The sequence below is a fragment of the Triticum urartu genome, chromosome 6A (genome assembly GCF_056163025.1).
Source record: "Triticum urartu cultivar PI428250 chromosome 6A, HENAU_Tu73, whole genome shotgun sequence".
Lineage (NCBI taxonomy): Eukaryota > Viridiplantae > Streptophyta > Magnoliopsida > Poales > Poaceae > Triticum > Triticum urartu.
The window spans coordinates 486,012,320-486,032,404 of record NC_141878.1 but is presented as its reverse complement, the minus strand read 5'-3'; the positions used below and the strand labels follow the sequence as shown (position 1 = coordinate 486,032,404).

The following is a 20,085-nucleotide window of genomic DNA, read 5'->3' as shown; positions in this document are numbered from 1 at the left end:
TAGGAGTGAAACTGTTAATCGTGTGTTGTAAGGTCACCACTAGTGAAAAGTGGTGACATCACCTAATGCAGGTTGCAACCAAACAACGAGTCCTGTGTGCGCCTAATACGATGCGGTCAACCAAACGGGGGTTAAAATTAATTTCGTCATGCAGCTAACCTATATGCAGGCAACCAAATGATGGTGTATAGACTGTTTTTCTTAGCTAGCCCCGATTGAGAAGTGCATGCAAACAAGTCAAAATTGATGCGGGCAACCAAACACATCCAGAGGGCATCGTCCTCCTACAAAAAGGCTATACGGATGGAGGCACACCTGCACAGACCACAGAACTTGCTGAACAAGAAGCCCCGAATACATGGTCACGATCTTTTATCCCAACCGTGAGCGAAAAGATAGACAGGACGCGTCGGTGGCATGCGGGACGAGACGAAACCCCTGGAAGGCCCGAGACTCGTTGACAAAGACACAACATATTCTGTTCCTCACGAGAAGGAGAAAAGATAACGCATCCATCCACCCACCCAGATACCCACACGGCCACGCGGGGGCCAGCGGTCAGGCAGGCCAGCTGCGTGCATCACGTGGTCAACTGACCTCGCCCACGCGATTCGGTGCGGTGCAGCAGCCAACAGCAGCCCCCCTGCGGCCGCGCCCGGTCGTTACCCACCCGGACGCAACCGAGCCGAGATCCATCCACCCCCGACCGTGCATTCCTCGCGCCCCCCACCACCCAGTCACAATCCCCTCCCCTTTCTTCCCTTCCAAGAATAGAGGAGCCCCGGCGCACCCGACCCCCTACCCGCGCCGCCGCTGACGCCCGGGCCCCGCGCGCCTCCGTGTCTCCTTTCGTGTTTTCCAGGCAGTGGTAGAAAAATCCCACACCCCGGGGCGAAATAAATACCGAAAATCAGCGGCGCTCTTTCTCTCCCCTCCCCTCCCCCTTCCCCTGTCCCTCTCGAGCGAGGAAGTGTATTTTAGTATATTTTCCTCTGAGGTTGCCGCCTGGCTGGTCCGTCTCGCGCCGCTTATTTTGCCCTGCCCTCATAACTTTCGAAAGGCGAGAGGCGGCGGCGGCGGAAGGAGGAGGAGGACGGCGAGGCGCTGCCGCGGGCTAGGGTTTCCTCCGACCAGGCGAGGCGCGGAGGCGCCACCCCCCTCCCCGGCGGGTCGCAGGTGACTATTTCGCGACGAATCTTCTACGCCGCCTGGGTTTGGGGATTCGTTTTCCTTCGAGCGGCTGCGGTGCTGGTTCCCGGCGTTTGGAACGGAGGCGGATTTGGGGTTCTGCTCTGCGGGTCGCGTAGGTAGATTTGGTCGGGTTCGGGGTCGAATTTCTGCAGCGGGCCTTCGATTCGGGGCGTGTTTGATTGATTGCGCGATTCGTTTTCGGCGATTTTGTTCTTCTAAATTTGGGCGAAGAATATTGTCGATTTCTCCTTTATTCCCTTTTTCCGGATGATTTGAGCGGCTCATCTCGTCGGTATCTTATGCTGCGTATTGTTTCCGAAGGATAGGGGGTAGGGTGCCTACGTGTTTCGTTGCAGATGTTTCCGAATATTTTGGATCGGAATCTCCTAATATTGGCGCCCTATTTCTTCGCTACAATACGGATGGGAAGAGGGTTTGATCCATTCTAACCTGCTCTGGTTTTGTCTATTGTGATTCAGGACCTCGTTGGTGCGAGCAACGCAGAATCTACGGTGACCGCCCCTTCTGATTCCGGCAGCCACGTCCCCATGCCGACCATCACGCACTACGTCTTGGACCCCTTCCTGGAGACCGGCTCCCTTCCCAACCTCCAGAAGCTTGTTCCCAAGCCGCCTCCAGCTGCGCCGCTACCCCCTGAGAAGTCCTCCGAGAAGCCCATACCTGTGCCGGTGGCTCCTGCCAGGACCAGCACCTTGCCAGCGCTCTACTCCACGCCCGAGAGCACGCCGCTGCCAGACTCGCCGTCATCGTTCCCTGGAACCTGGTCGCCGTATCTCATCAACCATAAACGCCGTGGACCTGGCCTGATCAAGACATCTTCCCAGGGCGATGTCGGAAGTGAGGGTAGCCTGCCGAAGTTTCCCGAGGGGCTGCCTGCTTTGCCGAAAAAGTCTGAAGCCTTTCGAGTGCAGGAGTCTGAGTTTAGGTTCTCACAAGAGAGTGATGGTGTGGTTAACAATGGTGTGAAGGAGACCTTGGATGGGCAGAATGAAGGGGTGCAGAAAGGCAAGGCGACCCATTTTGGCCAAGATGAGCAGGATCAGCCCGAGTTCGAGTTTCAGCATGAAAGTCCAGATGCGTTGGTGAGGCCTGTCAATGTTGGAATGCTTGTCAACAATGGAATGCCAAGAGATGGCGAAAATGATGCCTTCCTTGAACCTCAGGATTCACAGAGTGTGACTAGTAACTCTGAGGCTGAGGATGCTGGTGGGCAGGGGTGGTGGAAGCCCAGTTCTCCTTATGGGACGTCTGTTGGCACACCTGGTGCAGAATTTTACGACGCATTTGAAGGTACCACTCAGTTTATGCTAACGTATGCTTTGCTCATTTGTTTTTAGCAGAGTAGACTCTTGTTTAGATATCTTAGATTGAAGATAGCAATTAGTTTGTGTATATGCTTTGCATCTTGCTTTGAACTGATGTCTCTGGTCGGTTGTTCCTGTTTACCCGCAGCAAAAATTCTTAAGCTTAAACTGGAATGTAAACGCTTATTTAGATATCGTTGGTTGAAGATAGCAATTAGTTTGCGTATATGCTTACCTGCTTAGCATCTTGCTTTAAACTGATCTCTGTGGTTGGTTGTTCCTGGTTGCCTGTAGCAACAATCTATATAAGTTATAAGATGGAAATGGTGAAACAAATTAGCCAAAAAAAAGGAACTCCATAGGATAGAATACTCTTGGTTTAGTTCTCTTTATTCCAAAAGCTCAGAGTCATGTTTTCTGTGCAACTTGCCATTGCAGTTTACTATGGTGTATCATTGAACCTACTTTTCTAGTGAGTCAGTCCTGGCCTATATGTTACTCCCTCTGGTCCTTTTTACTCTGCACATTGGTTTTGCCGAAAGTCAAACTTTGCTAAGTTTGACCAAATTTATATTAAAAATTATTAACATCTATAATATCTAATAAATATAATATGAAAATATATTACAAGATGAATCTAAAGATATTGGTGTTGTTATGTGAATGTTTATAATTTTTTATATAAACTTGGTCAAAGTTGAATGGGATTGACTTCGGACAAACCTAATATGCAGAGTAATAAGGACCGGAGGGAGTATTTGCCTTTATGCTGATGCAAGACATGTTTCTGATAGCGTTTGCTAAGATGGGCATTCCTAGGTTTTCAGGCACTGACTTGGTTCCTAACTTAATGTTATTATGTTTATATAGGCTATATATGCAGGTTTATTGTGTGTGAACTATGATCATCTCAGTGTTTCTGTATGGCTTCCTATATTTGGTTGAGGCCTTTATAGTCAATGTGCCATCTGTGTCATCTGTTTCATATGATTTTTTGGTTGGTTGTAGTCTTATCTTTTATGATCGAACTGTGCGAAGCAATCACTGCTAGCAGTAGGGCTATGAGCTAAAGTTATTTATTATGAATATGGCTATGATCTAAAAGTAATAATAATTCCTAAGTGATATATCCAAGATTTGTTTATGCTGCATGCATAATTTGTCTAATCACTTGGTTGCATTCTGCTACTGATAGGATCATCCTTGGCCTCCTAATCTGACATGTATGCTTGTTGTTTAATTTATAATGCTTCATTTGCACTAAGTCAGATTTGTTTAAAATGTAGAAATATCAAGCGATGGTGCAACTCGATCTTCTCGATGTATTGATGACGAATACCGTGAAATGCGGTTAAGCATGTTGACAGAAATTGAGGGTAGGAAACAAGCTGAGGAGGTAGCTGAGACCTGGCAAAAGGAATGGAAGAAGCTTAGTCATCACCTATCGCTGATCGCCTTGTCACTTCCATCTCCAACTGTAGCTGAGAACGATGATGATACAAGTGCGGATCCTGGAGCTGAGTTGTGCCAACAAATAACTGTTTCACAACTGGTAGCTGCTGCTATTGCCCGGGGAATTGCTCGTGTAGAAGTTGAGTCAGAGATGGAAAGTGTGATTTCAGCAAAGAACTTTGAGATCGCAAGGCTATCAGATAGGGTCCAGTACTATGAAGCAGCAAACAGGGAGATGTCTCAAAGAAACCAAGAAGCTATCGGTACTCATACTGAACTCAATACATTAATCTATGCATTTCGTACATATTTTTACGATGTAGACTAGTACAGTGATCTAAACGCTCTTATATTTCTTTTACGGAGGGAGTATTTGTTAGCTTGTTGGTATCAACCGTTAATCTTACTTACTGCACATAAATCTTCTGTTCCATGCGTTAGTTGAGAAAAATGACATCCGCGGAAGCAGATTCTTTTCTTGATGAATTAACCAGACATGCAGTGTTTCTAGTTGCCCTGATCCTTGATATATGCATATCGTGCTATTGGCTGTTGTGTGAGGAACATTCATTGGAAGATTCCAAAATGAAATGTGGTGTAAGACTTGTCCTAAGTGTTTTCCTCTTACATCTTGCAGAGATGTCCAGGCAACAGCGGAACAAGCGTAAGATGAGGCAGAAGTGGTTCTGGGGTTCAGTTGGCATAGCAGTTACCCTCGGCACAGCAGCCATTGCCTGGTCCTACATGCCGGTGAGCCAGTCCCAGGCAGGGGACTCGAATAGCACCAACACCAACAGCGATTAGAGCTAGCTGAAGATGCATCTTCTCCATGCAGAGGTCCTAACAAAAGCTCTAACTATACTTCCTAGAGAGAAAAGAAGCTTGTATAAGTTTTCTCTTTTGGTGATCGGCTGTGATCACTACAATCCTCCTTTGCCGCTTCCTCTGTAAAAAAAATGTGGAATGGGCCACCTCCATCCAGGATTGGCTCGACTCCCCCTTACCGTAAGTCCCTCGTTGCATAGTTGGTTGAGCAAAATAATACGAGGAATGTGGATATGAGTAGTAATCGTCCATGGTGAACTCAAATGGAGTCGATTTTGACAATTGCAGTTTTGATCTGGGTCTTGTTTACCCGAGCAAGGTTTCATTGCCGTGCTGTTTCTGTAGGTTTGATTATATGCCTGTTATTTTAGTGGCACCAGAGGGCGAGTACCCAGCCTTACTGTGCCCTTTACCTAGCTAAAACTCACCAGCTCTGGTGCCCTTCCTCTTCCTTGTCCTGACGCAAGAGGAGTAGGGACCCGTCCACCTCATTTGATTTTCTTAGGTTTTGCTTCTCTGCGATATTGACGTGGTGGCGAAGATTACCTTATGATGTCTGATTCGGCGCTGGTGGGAGGGCTTTTGCCTGACTATTGCTCCGGCGACTTCGACAACTATGGTAATGTATGGATACATATGCCTCATGAGAAAAAATAGTTTGGGACATCTACATTAACTTTTTTCTTCCCAATGCAAGATAAACTAATGGACATCATCTTAGAATTAGAAAAAAAAGACTATGGTACACATGCACTCTACTTTTTCCTTGACTTTTTCAGCTTTTTATACATTGGATCACACTTTTTTTCCAAGCACCTGACATCTGATTCTACATACATGCGAGGCATTATTTTGGGTTTCTCCAACCCTCAAATCATGTTGTTTCAATGATTTATAGATCTTGTCTAAGGAGTGGGTGACTATTGCGGTCTTCAAAGCCTTTTTTTTAAATCGCCTATATGAATTTTGATTTTGCTAACCACATGTCCCATGCGGTTATATTTTGTTGTTTTTGATTTAGTGTAATTTGTAATTTTTAGTGGACGGCATGCAATTAGAGGAAGAAGACTAATATGCTTTTGAATGTAATTTTATTTTTTATTGACTGTTCTATGTTCAATTGTTTATCCATTGTACTAAATGCTTTTGGGTGTCTTTATTGAAAAAGAGCAACCCCCGTGGGCGATGCCATTTGGCCTGAGGTGCTCCTTACAACCTCCAAAGTTTCAGAAACGTCGATGACCCTAGATTTGGTACCCTCAGGACATTAGTACCTGATAGATTTGAATCATTGTAGTATCTGTTGGGTTTGCCACTCTCAGAAACATTGTAGCTCTTATATTTTACGGAGGGAGTAGTACGTATCTTATTTTATCATTGTGGGCGGATCGGTTTAATGAACCACATGAGGGCGTGCTAGCCTGGTAAACCACTACTCCCTCCGTTCCAAATTACTCGTCATGGTTTTAGTTTAGTTCAAATTTGAACGACAAGTAATTTTGAACGGAGGGAGTACATATAACCAAGATGAACGAACCCCAGTCACTCTATTGGCTGAAAGCTTATGCAGTCTGAGGACGAACACTTGGCCAGTGGCGACGCCACAAAAAAGAATCTGTTAAAGACGAGTGAAGAGCCAGTACATATTCATCAATGTGTCAAAAGATCTCCTATTGCACACGACGATGATACTGAATGATTCACTGTGTTACATCCAGAATTGCATCAGCAACAACTGCATATTGCCGTGTTACATCCAGAATTGCATCAGCATCAGCTGCATATTGCCGTGTTACATCCAGAATTGCATCAGCATCAACAGCATCCGAGAAAAATGAAGCATGAATGAACAAGCTAAGCAAGCAAGCACCAATCGTCTGATATATGTTACACGGATCAATGATATACAGTAGTAAATCAAAACTGCTGTCTGTTCTGTTTAGTGAACCATTGTGTGAGCTCCTTTCTGCGTGTAATTCCCAGAGAGTGCGGATAAAACCTTCTCTGGCCGATTGGTTTCACTGTCCATTAACCTGTTGCGTGCTATCTATATCATTACTCATCCTTGAGCCAGTGCTGAATGATGTAGACGACGAAGGAAACAGAGAACACTACTGAACCAAGGACGACTGGAATTTGGACCCACAACGAGGAAGCAAAAGCTTCCCGCACGAGCAAATGCCAGAGCGCGAACCACAGAGCGCTGAAGGCTGATCCTACAGCAGCGCCCACGAGAATCTGGTTCAGTGTGTGGAGACGCTGCGACACCCGTAGCCATGACTGCACACACATAAGGGGGTTAAGATTAAAATGCGCTAAAGAACTTAAAGACTGTAACCCAAGAGCATGATCCTGTATTTGGGATGATTAAAGATGGAAGAGTCTACCAAGAAATAGGAATTGATTATAACGCGCTAAAAAGCTTAAAGATTGTGTAACCCAAGAGTATGGTCCTGCAATTGAGATAATTAAAGGTGAAAGAGTCTGCCAAGTAGAATTCTTACTAGATAGGAGGCCAATGCTACAGTTGTAGCCCCAAGAATCATTGCCAGATAATTTGTCCCAAGCCAGGAGAACACTGTGTTGCAAAAAGAGCCACATGAAGTTCACAAAAAAGAAAGAAAGAAAAAGAGCCACATGAGATAAGTCATCCATTCCTTTTCATTCGACAAACAGGTGGATATTGGAGTGCTAACATCCATGGAGGTATTGTTTACTCAAACCTCTAACTGATAAGCATCTTAGTTTCTTTCTATACCACAAAATATGAAAATGAGCACATTATTCATAATTGAGTTTCCATCCATTGTGTTTACTAGAATAGAAAAGCCATATAACAAAAACTGAGGAAAACGTATAGTTATGCACATACTGTGTCATGATTAAAATGAATTAGGACGGAGCTCCAGTCAGCACTTATGCTTTTGATGTTGCCAGGAGAATATACTGAAAAATAGTATGATGGTTTTATGAATCTTGATTCTTGAAGAGCTTACCTGAAAGAACTAGAAATGTTGCAGCATAGAAAATGGATTGGGCATGGGATGATGGCATCCCAGGATCAGACCGCAAAGCCGGTGCCGGCCTTTCGTGGTTGAGCAGCTTTTTAAGAATGGACGAAAGCACAGTGTTCGCAACCGCACCCATCAAAGCCCACATAATTTCAGCATCACGCTTCCAAAGAGCTGCAAGAGCAAAAGAAACAGCCACCAGCCATTTACTCTGGCATGCAATGGTAAAATTTCAGTACAGGATCCGGAATTCCAAGTAAATAGCAGACTTTTTTCTCGAACATAAACAGCACACGGTTAACCTTTACATCCATTTAAATGTGATTTCAACCATAATGTTTAATCACATCTCCGTAGGAAGCTTAAGCTGGAGCATCTAAGTTCCTCTTTCAAAAACTAATCAGATACAGTAGTATAAATCAGGCATCAGATACCTAGAGTACTCTACAGCTAAACAAACTAAATGTGTATACAAAATCTGTTTATAAATAACAATAATATGAAAACAGCTGAGCTCGGCACAAATTATTGCAACTAGACACACGTACAAGCCACAATGATACTCTACTAAAGCAATGCATATTCTCTGCAGAGACCAAATCAGAATATTCGGGCGTTTCAGTTCCTTTTTGGTAAAGCTTCATCCCTTTCGGCCTGACAGAGTTCCAACTTGTAATGATCAGAGCTCATTTAAAAGGCATCAGCACTGGTTAGAAACTATACCACTCCGTAAATGAGCAAGGCTCATGCTAAGTCGCAAGATATATACTCCTATGAGATTCCGAAAAGCATCAACATATGCCAATATGAACAAGCGTGGTAGCAAAAACGAGCACTAACCATGCGATTCAGCGCCGCCTCGACGGGCGTCCACCGGGTGGCCGCCGCCTCCGCCCTCGGACCGGGCAACTTGTCGCCTCCCAGCATCGCGTCCCCCTCCCCGTCAGAAACCCCAAGCTCTCGGGGCGACTCGCTCCCGACCCAGGCCATCTCGGCCATGCACACGCCGAGCCGCCGCGGCGCCCTCGGCCGCCGGCCGCGGGGAAGCGAGAGGAGCCGGTCTTTGCACTGCGGGAGACGATTCAAGCGCACGGGCTTGACGCGCGGCCACGGGGTTGGCGGCGACAGGAGCATGGCTCTGCGGACCGAGACCGACAGGGTGGGAGCGCGGGAGAGGCGGCGCTAGCGCGGAGCATCTCGTCTATTGGAGGATTTTGACGGGAGGGGATTTCTCCGGGGGAGGTCGGGTTTGGACGGATCGTGATGCCCCTCTTGGCGTCTTGAGTGGTGGGATTAGGAAATGGCTGTAAAAGGATTGGAGAGATGTTTTCGGGATGGATTAGAGAGATGGTTGGTGAGAGCCTGAGAGGTCAAGACAGATTTGAGTCAATGCCTGTTTATTTGGCATTGGTACTTGGTAGAGAATATGCCCTTTGGCATAATATTTTTCTCAAATGGACTTCTGTGGCCATTTGCAGAAACACGTGTTTTTAACCGAGCATAGGAGCATCTTCAGCCGTTGGACCCCCAGGAGGCATAAAAATCGTCCCTTGAGGCGAGCTGGCGATACAATCGGCGCTGGTGGCGGTTGGTCATCTAGCCGTCGCCCCAGACGTCGATATTGGCCCAATTTTTGGCCCATTTTCGGTGAATAAAGGGTCCATATGGGCGAGAATAGGCCCATATTCGGCGTGGTTTGTCGTGGCTCGGCGTTCAATTACCAACATAAATATTTTTTATCACATAGTTCATCAAATAGTTCAACAAAATAGTGCAACAACAAATAGTTCAATATAAATTATATAGTTCAACAAATAAAAACTCATATTTCATCACACGTCGCGTCCGGCGTCGTCCTTGAGCCTCCATAGGTGCTCCACCAGATCCTGCTGCAGTTGATGATGCACCTGTGGGTCTCGGATCTCCTGACGCATACTGAGATAGGCAGTCCAGGTTGCCGGTAGCTGATGATCAACTTCGGCTAGAGGACCCTGCGTGTAGTATGGTTCAGTGTCAAACACTGGCTCTTCTTGCTCGCTCTCGATGATCATGTTGTGCAAGATGACACATCAAGTCATGATCTCCCACATTTGATCTTTCGACCAGGTCTGAGCAGGGTACCGGACAACAACAAATCGAGATTGGAGCACACCAAATGCCTGCTCGACATCCTTCTGGGAAGCCTCCTGCACCTTGGCAAAGTGGGACTTCTTGCCTCCTGGCACAACGTTTGAGATAGTCTTCACAAATGTAGACCATCTTGGATAGATGCCATCAGCTAGGTAGTACCCCTTGTTGTAGTGCCGCCCATTGACCTCGAAGTTCACCGGAGGAGAATGACCTTTAACAAGCTTGGCAAAGACAGGGGAGCACTACAGCACGTTGATGTCATTGTGAGTTCCTGGCATACCAAAGAAGGAGTGCCAAATCCAGATGTCCTGTGTGGCCACCGCCTCAAGCACCACACTTCAACCGCATTCGGCGCGTTTGTACATCCCCTGCCAAGCAAATGGGCAGTTCTTACATTTCGAATGCATGCAGTCGATGCTCCAAAGCATCCTAGGAAATCCTCTTGCCGCATTCTGTGTTAGGATCCGAGCAGTGTCTTCCGCATTGGGTGTTCTCAAGTATTGCGGTCCAAACACTGCCTCCACTGCCCGACAGAACTTGTAGAAACACTCAATGGTGGTGGACTCGGCCATGCGCCCATAGTCGCCGAGTGAATCACCGGGAGCTCCATATGCAAGCATCCTCATCGTTGTCGTGCACTTCTGGATCGAGGTGAATCCAAGTTTGCCGGTGCAATCCATCTTACACTTGAAGTAGTTGTCGAACTCCCGGATGGAATTCACAATCCTGAGGAAGAGCTTTCGGCTCATCCGATAACAACGCCGAAATGTTTTGTCGCCGTGAAGTGTAGTATCGGCGAAGTAGTTGGAGTAGAGCATGCAGTAGCCTTTGAGACGATGCCGGTTCTTTGCTTTCACCCGCCCGGGCGCCGAGCCACCTCGCCGCGGCTTTTCATTGCTCGCCAGCAGCTGGGCGAGGGCTGCGAGCACCATGAGATGCTCTTCTTCCTAGACGTCGGCCTCGGCTTCCTCCTCCAGCAGCGCGACGAGCGCTTCCTCGTCGTCCGAGTCCATCGCCGAGGCAGGCAAATCGTCGAACACCTTGCGCCCGGTGGGCGTGTACCCGATGTTGGGGAACGTAGTAATTTCAAAATTTTCCTACACACACGCAAGATCATGGTGATGCATGGCAACGAGAGGGGAGAGTGTGTCCACGTACCCTCGTAGACCGAAAGCGGAAGCGTTAGCACAACGCGGTTGATGTAGTCGTACGTCTTCACGATCCGACCGATCAAGTACCGAACGCATGGCACCTCCGAGTTCTGCACACGTTCAACTCGATGACGTCCCTCGAACTCCGATCCAGCCGAGCTTTGAGGGAGAGTTTTGTCAGCACGACGGCGTGGTGACGATGTTGATGTTCTACCGTCGTAGGGCTTCACCTAAGCACCGCTACGATATTATCGAGGTGGACTATGGTGGAGAGGGGCACCGCACACGGCTAAAAGATCCAAGAGATCAATTGTTATTTCTATGGGGTGCCTCGCTCCTCCGTATATAAAGGGGGGAGGAGAGGGCCGACCAAGGGGAGGAGGCGCGCCCAAGGGGGGAGTCCTACTCCCACAGGGAGTAGGACTCCTCCTTTCCTATTTGGAGAGGGAGAGGGAAGGAAGAGGAAGGAGGGGGGAAGGAAAGGGGGGGGGGGGCTGGCCCCCTTCCCAATTCAGATTGGGCTTGGGGGGGGGGCGCCCCCTCCCTTGCTCATTTCCCCTCCTTTCCACTAAAGCCCATTAAGGCCCATATACCTCCCGGGGGGTTCCGATAACCTCCCGGTGCTCCGGTATTATCCCGATCTCACCCGGAACCATTCCGGTATCCAAATATAGTCGTCCAATATATCGATCTTTACACCTCGACCATTTCGAGACTCCTCGTCATGTCCGTGATCACATCCGGGACTCCGAACTACCTTCGGTACATCAAAACACATAAACTCATAATATAACCGTCATCGAACTTTAAGCGTGCGGACCCTACGGGTTCGAGAATTATGTAGACATGACCGAGACACGTCTCTGGTCAATAACCAATAGCGGAACCTGGATGCTCATATTGGCTCCTACATATTCTACGAAGATCTTTATCGGTCAAACCGCATAACAACATACGTTGTTCCCTTTGTCATCGGTATGTTACTTGCCCGAGATTCGATCATCGGTATCTCAATACCTAGTTCAATCTCGTTACCGGCAAGTCTCTTTACTCATTCCGTAATACATCGTCCCGCAACTAACTCATTAGTTGCAATGCTTGCAAGGCTTAAGTGATGTGTATTACCGAGTGGGCCCAGAGATACCTCTCTGACAATCGGAGTGACAAATCCTAATCTCGAAATACACCAACCCAACAAGTACCTTCGGAGACACCTGTAGAGCACCTTTATAATCACCCAGTTACGTTGTGACATTTGGTAGCACACAAAGTGTTCCTTCGATAAACGGAAGTTGCATAATCTCATAGTCATAGGAACATGTATAAGTCATGAAGAAAGCAATAGTAAAATACTAAACGATCAAGTGCTAAGCTAACGGAATGGGTCAAGTCAATCACATCATTCTCCTAATGATGTGATCACCACTACAAAAAATACACTTCCGTGATGATACCTGTTTGTCACAGTAGGTCGTGTTTTTTGTCATGCATGTACATCCATGACAAATTTATGGCAGAATCAAGATAGTCATACCTGTGCTGTCGTAGAAGTGTTCCATGACATTACCAAAATTATCATCACGGAAGTGTCCACTTCCATGACGATAGATCGCGCATCACAGAAGTGCTTTCGTCAAGGGTGACCGACACGTGGCATCCACCGTAACGGAACACCGTTAAGCTATCGGGTCGGGTTTTGGATCCGATAACCCGTTAACAGCCCCGACCAATGGGAAATTTCCACGTGTAAAATTCTTATTGGCCGGACGGAACACGTGTCAGCTCGTTAGTGGGTCAGATAGGCGCCTATGATACATCGACACGTGGCACGGCCTAACAGAGGCCCATTCCTGTGAAAAGGCCGGCCCGTTTGACTTGGTCAAAAGGTGGCGGGCCGGCCCATGTAAAGCCTGTTAACGGCCTGTTTGCATATAGCCCATTTACAGCCCGCTAACCCAAGGCCCGTTACGCCCTATCCGAATTAGGCCCAGTAGCGTCATCTGGGCCACCCAATATGATTCCAGCCCGTTTTCACTTTTGGCCCATGTATGGCCCATGACGTCTTTCGGCCCATATGAGGCCCTATGTAACTCTTGGCCTATTAATGGCCCGTGGTGAAACTGGCCCGTAATGAACAGTGTATCACTTTACACCCATTAACGGCCCGTGGTGAAACTGGCCCGTAATGAACAGTGTATCACTTTATACCCATTAATGACCCGTTATTCCGTTGGGCCGTTTCCAACCCATGTTATCTTTCGGCCTTCTCAGAGCCCATTTATTCTTGGGCTCATTTCCAGCATTCGTTTACTTACGGCCTGCTACTGTCATTTTCTGCTTGTGGGCCAAATTCAGCCCGTGGTTACAGTCGGCCCGTTTGTGGTCCATTAATATGTTGGGCCGTTTTCATAGCGTCATCAAATACGGCCTATTACGATGGCCCGTTATGGTCGGCCCATGAACGAACGATTCCAACTCTAGCCCGTTTACGACCATAATGCGGCCTGTTATTGGCCCATGTTTAGCCATTGATCATACTGCCCGTATAAGGCCCATTGATGATACGACCCGTAGAAGGCCCATTGTTTCGACGGCCCGTAGAAGGCCCATTGTTTCCACGGCCCGTAGAAGGCCCACTGTTTCTACGGCCCGCAGGAGGCCCAGTGTCACTACAGTAAATATTAGCCCATGGTTATTGTGGCCTAGTTTTAAAAAATAGGTTATTGCAGCCACTAGCAAACCGCGAAAAAAGAACTGCAATGACTAGAAGCAAACAAATAAACAAGACAACAAGGAAATAAATAAGCAAGTAACTTACGCTAGGCTATCACGGCTATCACACATATTACATCCACTGGGCATCAAAGTTCGCCACCAGTGCAAATAAACGCGCCGACAAAAGAATATACAAAACTGAGAGCACTTCAGAAGGCACTAGGCCTGGCCAGGTCGCCCCCCCAAACAGCTGAAGAAGCTGAGTAGACCTCAGTTGTGTCAATGATAGATGCATCAACACTAGATTTAAGGCATGATGGTGCGCACGGCAGTCCTCTGACATCTTCATTGCATCTTCGACTTCAAGTCGGAGCTGAGCTGAAGCAAACCTTTCCGCTTTAAGTTGAGACTGAAGAAGTCGAACTGATTGAGGCAGCGACTGCATAGAGGTTGTCTCACACCTGCTGGTGAGTAGCTTAAACTCATTGTCTTCATCAAGACAGGACCTTGGGGTCATCTCGCTGTCCTCAAGATGGTTTGGCTCACTATCTTCCCTAAAGTTCTGCCTGGAGTAAGAGATACAAGTCTGAAAGAGAAACAAGGAGACATGTAACAGGTTTCACAATTATATAAGCAAATAAATGGACCTGTTCTGCATAAGGAACATGTTTTTACAACTACAATTTGAAACTGGTAGTTGTTGCAAACATCCAATCAGATGTAAACAGCAAAGCAAACAACAATGGAGGAAATGATGCCTATCCAAATCTATACTAGAACAAAGTTTGAAGGCTTGAGAAGGATGAACTTACATTACATGTTAACACGGGCTGGATAAAGCCCTTCTGCATGTTGATGGAAGGATAATTCAATAAATTCCCCAAAGAAAATTCTTTATAAGCGTTGCCATTATTCTACATTTTGCAAAGAGTAAATATAGATCAAATAATATTGGAAGAAACAAAGGATAATGAAGCTCAGGTGCAGACTGATGATACATAATCAAATAGCAATTAATTAAGTACAACGTTACAAGGCAAAAGGGAGAGAGGTACTGACAAGAGCAATGCAGAGCCCATAATTTTTTTGAGATCGTATGATCCTTTGAGCAAGGAGATTCATCTTAAATTAGTTTTCATACAAGAGAGAAGGTAAGGCACAAGCAAAAATTTAGGAGTTCAAATTTTGAATTGATATCATAGACAGTACCTGACGCTGGGCTCCCAGCAGTTCTAATAGGGGTTTGGCCGCTGGAGTAGGGGTAAAGTGTGGTACAGTTGGGCCTGTGTTTTCTGTGGCTGCTGATCTATCTGATTTAACAGGTATCACTACCTTTTCCAAATACCTAGTTTGTACTCCTTGACGACCTGCACTCACCCTCTTCCTTTTGGACACCTATTACGAAAGAACAACATTTGACTGGAAAAACATAGTGTGACGACACATGGAATAGGTACAGAAAATGGATAGGTATGGCATATACTCATATATGATGCTTAAACTAAACAGATGGTGTAACAAAGTAGAAGTAATGCAAGAGGTCAGAAGCAAAATATGTGCGACCAATACAACTTTGCAAAGTTAGAGCAAGCACCTTGATGGGTGAATAAGATAGGCCATCCTCCACCATGCCAAGTTTGTTAGGCAGTGGATCATTCCACAATATTCCTCTCGTGCACCCATTCTCATATTCATTTTGATAATGTTCAATATCTGACATGCATGAAAACATAAAAACAAGTGAGATTTTCTTTGTAATGCAGAAGTGATTCTAATCCAATACTGCCTCTCTGTAAACCCCTTTGTGCTATCTCTGCAATTCTTTTAAAAGATACCATGCATGCTGTAATTTGTTGTGTGCATTAATATAATGTGGCCTACTACTCAAAATATGAGAGCTCCAGAAGTGATGACACTTCGTAGATGATAGCTTCAACATATAGTAAAGAAGAACAAGTCGACCTGACCTGACAGATTCAAAATATACTAAGGGAGAACAACTCGACCTGACCAGTCGACCGCAAGAGAAGAGTATCATCTTAAAGAAGAGCAGAAGAGCAAGTAGATTGAAGATATTACAAGTCTTTTAATACAATGTCGGTTGGCCACCCATGATGAACCAGAGCGCACAGAGAAATACTATTCTTTCCGGTCTCTCCATATGTGGCTCACATGCATTTCGAAACTAAAGTAGGAACATTTAGCTAACCAATTAAACATCTCTCAGTTTTACTAATATCAGCAATAATATCAGATATGAATTTGTACAACTAAGCTTGTTTAGCTCGATGGGTGGAGCAGTGCTATTACGACACGAACCACGTAGGCTGATTGTGGTCATCATAAAATGGGGAAAACATAAGCATGATGAGTACAGCATTGACCGTGGCAATGGGATGGCAGATCTGAAGCTGCAAACCGCGCAAAGGGTAGTTAGCAACCGATGTTTGCTTTGAAATAACAACTAAGATTTGGTATGGACAAGAAAGTATAGTCAACAAGTGACAAAGAAATGCAATTATGCCGTCTCTCTATATGTCGCGACATGCATTTGAAAACTCAAGTGGGACCTTTAGCTAACCAATTAAATGTGTCGGTTAACTAATATTAGTATCATATCACAATCATATTTGAACAACTAAGCTTTCGAATTCTGAGTGTTGTGTTGTTTAGCTTGAAGGGTGGAGTAATGCTAGTACGACAGAAAGCACCTACGCAGATCATAGTAGAGTAGATAAAAGGGGAAAACCCTAAGCATCAAGAGAAAAATCAAGAAAGTGAAACTAGCTGGACCAGTGGGTGGCGCACATGCTTTTCGAAATGAATATAGGAACATTAGGTGACCAATTAAACATTCTCTGTTTTAGTGATATGAGCATCATATCATATTCGTATTTCAACACGTAAGCTTTGGGTTGAGGTCTTGAGGAGCAGTGCTAGCACGACACGAAGCACCTACGATGATGGTAGTGAATATAAAGGGGGGAAACCATAAGATTTACGACTATAGTGCCCGTGCCATGGCGGATCTGAAGGTGCAAACCGGATAAAGCTACTTCGCAACCAATGTTTGCGTTCAACTAGCCACTACGATTTGGTACGGACAAGAAAAGTATAGTAAACAAATTATGATCTATTTTCCGGGTGAGATCAATAACTTAAGCACATATGGAAGAGTACCACCTCTCTTGCGACGCCGTGTATGCCTATGCTGATACGTTGAGGGTGCTGCGGGTGCGATGGCTGTCGGCGGCGGGGAAGAAGACTTTAGACGGTAGACGGCCGGGTCGGGGGATATATCCTGTTGCTGTGGACGAGGCGGTCGTAGGAGCGGCAACGGCAAGGTGGACGACAGCATCGATGAAGTGAGAGGAGGCGATGAAAGGATGCTGGTCCAGCGCCGTGGATGAGAGACGTCCATCTCTTGCAATGGATGACGGGGTAGGGGTAGCGGCTCCGGCAAGGTGGAGGATGGGGTGGCGGACGGAGGAGGCTGGTCGCAGTGCGGAGGTTGTCGTGCCACCGATGGTGTATGAATGGGGAAATGGAGGGGAGGGGGATCTCAAACTTTGGGACGCGCTTCTCTGAAATGGGGGAAAGTTACGAACTTAATTATCCCCCGTTTAAGTTTCGGACATCGCGTCGGTTGGGGATAGGACGGTTAATCTCGCATCTCCCAAATATTTGCCGGTAACTATTTCGGGCGAGGAGAGGGTGTTTTGCCGCCCACGGTTGGCGCCCACGGTGTATGAACGGGGCTGACAAGTAGGGCGGTTGTGTCACGTCTGATGGAAGTTACACATCTGCCCCTATTTAAAATATTAACCTACATCGATTTCGGGCGAGGAGAGGGTGTTTTGCCGCCCACGGTGTATGAACAGGGCTGACAGGTAGGGCGGTTGTGTCACGTCTGATGGAAGTTACACATCTGCCCCTATTTAAAATATAAGCCTACATCGATTTCGGACGAGGAGAGTTTGTTTTGCCGCCCACCGTGTATGAATGGGGAAATGGAGGAAGAGACACATGTCTTTAGGACGAGCTTGAATCAAATGTGTTTTGCCGCCCACGTTTGGCGCCCACCGTGTCTGAATGGGCTCAGAGGCCGTCGTGTCACGTCTGATTAAAGTTACTAGTCTACCCCTATCGACAGCAGTGTAAATCCTGTCGATAAGGATGTCAAGTGTCAGGGGTAGACAGTAATTTCCATCTCGCAAACACTTGCTTCGAGCAGCCCACAAATTATAGTGGGTGTTTAGCTGCTTCGTTCAAAACTTGGGAGAATTAGCATTCACGTTTGCCCTAGGACCTGGCAAACTAAATTCAAATCCAATTTGTATTCGATTATGAATATCCACAGATAATTATACATTTTGTTATTTATTTCTTCAAAACCACAACAAAGATTTATTCCACCTTTATATATGATTATGATTTAGAAATGTCGTGATCTTCGAATTCAGTAGGTTGGATACACTCTGAGTCAAACAGTTATTTCATCCAATACAATATGCTCACACGACAAACAGTTCACCTTATGTCAATCATACAAGTTCTGAGGATTACCTCGCCTAAAAAATTCGGATCATTACAACACATGGACAACATAGGGGGTCTTGCAACATAATCCATTCAGAGACATGACACAACATGCAAGTACAATAATCTAATGAAAATTTCAACTGGTATCTAAGGAAGGACCGGGATTATCTTGGGCTTCAGATAGCAGAAACAGCAGGACCTCCTCCGTCTTCAAATGCAACATTCTTACTTCCTCCAATTCTTGGGTTGCTTGCATAATGCGTGCCGCTAATTCCGTAATTTCCAGCCTCAAGATAAATATTACCTCATTCATGGCAGCCACACCATCTCTTTCTGCCTCTAGTAGAGCCTCAAGCACTATAATATCTGTGCTCAGACTGCTCTCCGGCGGTGTTGCCTCTGAACTGCTACCATCTGGTAACATGGATGGCACACTGCTTCCACAAATAGATTCTGGGGTTGTACATTGTGTCCTAGTGTGAACGGCATCCTGAAAGGTTTCTGCTGGACATCAATAAGAGATAGTTATCGTATGATCCAGGCAGTAAGCTTACATGGTAAACGACAGACGAATTATTGCCGAGCATGGCAAACTATATTTAAATGGTTCGAAGCAGCATCAGCCGAAAAGAAATTAAAATGGTAAGATGAAACTAGGGATGTAAGTGGCAAATAAACGAAATCCGCCAGTCCCATCTAGTTAGTTTTTGCTACCTCCCTAGTTCATTTTCCTCAAAAAAAACAAAAACTCTTTTGAACTATCATACCACTAGTGGACTTTAATCGGGATTAAACCGGACCCAGTTGACATCCCTAGTTGAAAGGGAGTGTACAACCGCTATATTTAAGTTGCCAAGGCATCTAAGCAGTTGAAATAATCTGAGAAAGCACTTAACAGTGTGGCCTCATATAAACTACGAAGACAGTCTTGTGATGAAGTTGAGAGGAAAAGTTAAGGACTCAAATGAAATAGGCATGCATTTCTTTACGATAGTACAACATGCACTGCTGACATATTGGCCAACTCAGGTATAGCGTAACAACAAATAAGCATTCGAATCAAGCAATACAGCAAAGCAGACAACTGAGCTATTTGTAATTCGGTAGGATTACACGTTGAGGGCACAAGCCAAGAAAGCAGCCCACTCGCATTACATTTCACATGTACTAAAACACACTGGCTTACCATATGTTGCTGTGAAGCCTAGCTGCTGTTGCAATGTTCTTTGAAGACATCGTCAGCATCCCGTGGTTGCAAATCTAGTTGTTGTAGTTTATTCCGCACCATATATTTAGGTAAAATTAATTTTAATCGCATGCACTGGTCCGAATTGATCATCAATGGTTCATCTAAACTAATGAAAGAAGGGTGTGTGCATACACGACAATACTCCCTCCGATTCTTTTTACTTTGCGTATAACTTTTTCTCAGTTTTCTCGTATTAGTCTGCGCGTTGCCGATTCCTAGAGCTGGTTTCCTTTTGTGCCCCGCCCCATCCGCCTCTGCCCTAATTAATTGGCAAATTAGTCCAGAAAAATTAAACCAGTGCCCTCCTTGGTATGCGGGTCAAGAGTTATGCGCAGAGTAAATAGAATCGGAGGGAGTATATTTGCTTCCCTCTATTTTTATGCTTGTTCGAGGTGCCAACCCCAAAAGAACAAATATTTTGCTTGATGGGGTTGGCAGCTCCATAATTAATAGAAGCATCAAATTAGTCATGCAACTTGGGAAGATCAAGAACA

At 45.9% G+C, this 20,085-nt stretch overlaps 2 protein-coding genes across 2 annotated transcripts; one reads left to right on the top strand and one right to left on the bottom strand.

The window, feature by feature from the left end:
* Nucleotides 1–935: 935 nt before the first annotated feature.
* On the top strand, nucleotides 936–5,118 carry LOC125514286 (netrin receptor DCC). Its single transcript, XM_048679599.2, has 4 exons — nucleotides 936–1,176; nucleotides 1,671–2,502; nucleotides 3,803–4,231; nucleotides 4,606–5,118. Exons 2-4 carry the CDS (start codon nucleotides 1,740–1,742, stop codon nucleotides 4,770–4,772), a joined length of 1,359 nt encoding a protein of 452 aa, XP_048535556.2. The 5' UTR covers nucleotides 936–1,176; nucleotides 1,671–1,739; the 3' UTR covers nucleotides 4,773–5,118.
* Nucleotides 5,119–6,447: 1,329 nt separating this feature from the next.
* Nucleotides 6,448–9,148, bottom strand: LOC125514287 (lipid phosphate phosphatase epsilon 1, chloroplastic). The gene is made up of 4 exons (XM_048679600.2): nucleotides 8,645–9,148; nucleotides 7,790–8,015; nucleotides 7,298–7,371; nucleotides 6,448–7,073 (listed from the first exon to the last, which is right to left on the bottom strand). Exons 1-4 carry the CDS (start codon nucleotides 8,936–8,938, stop codon nucleotides 6,849–6,851), a joined length of 819 nt encoding a protein of 272 aa, XP_048535557.1. The 5' UTR covers nucleotides 8,939–9,148; the 3' UTR covers nucleotides 6,448–6,848.
* Between the last annotated feature and the right edge of the window lie 10,937 nt (nucleotides 9,149–20,085).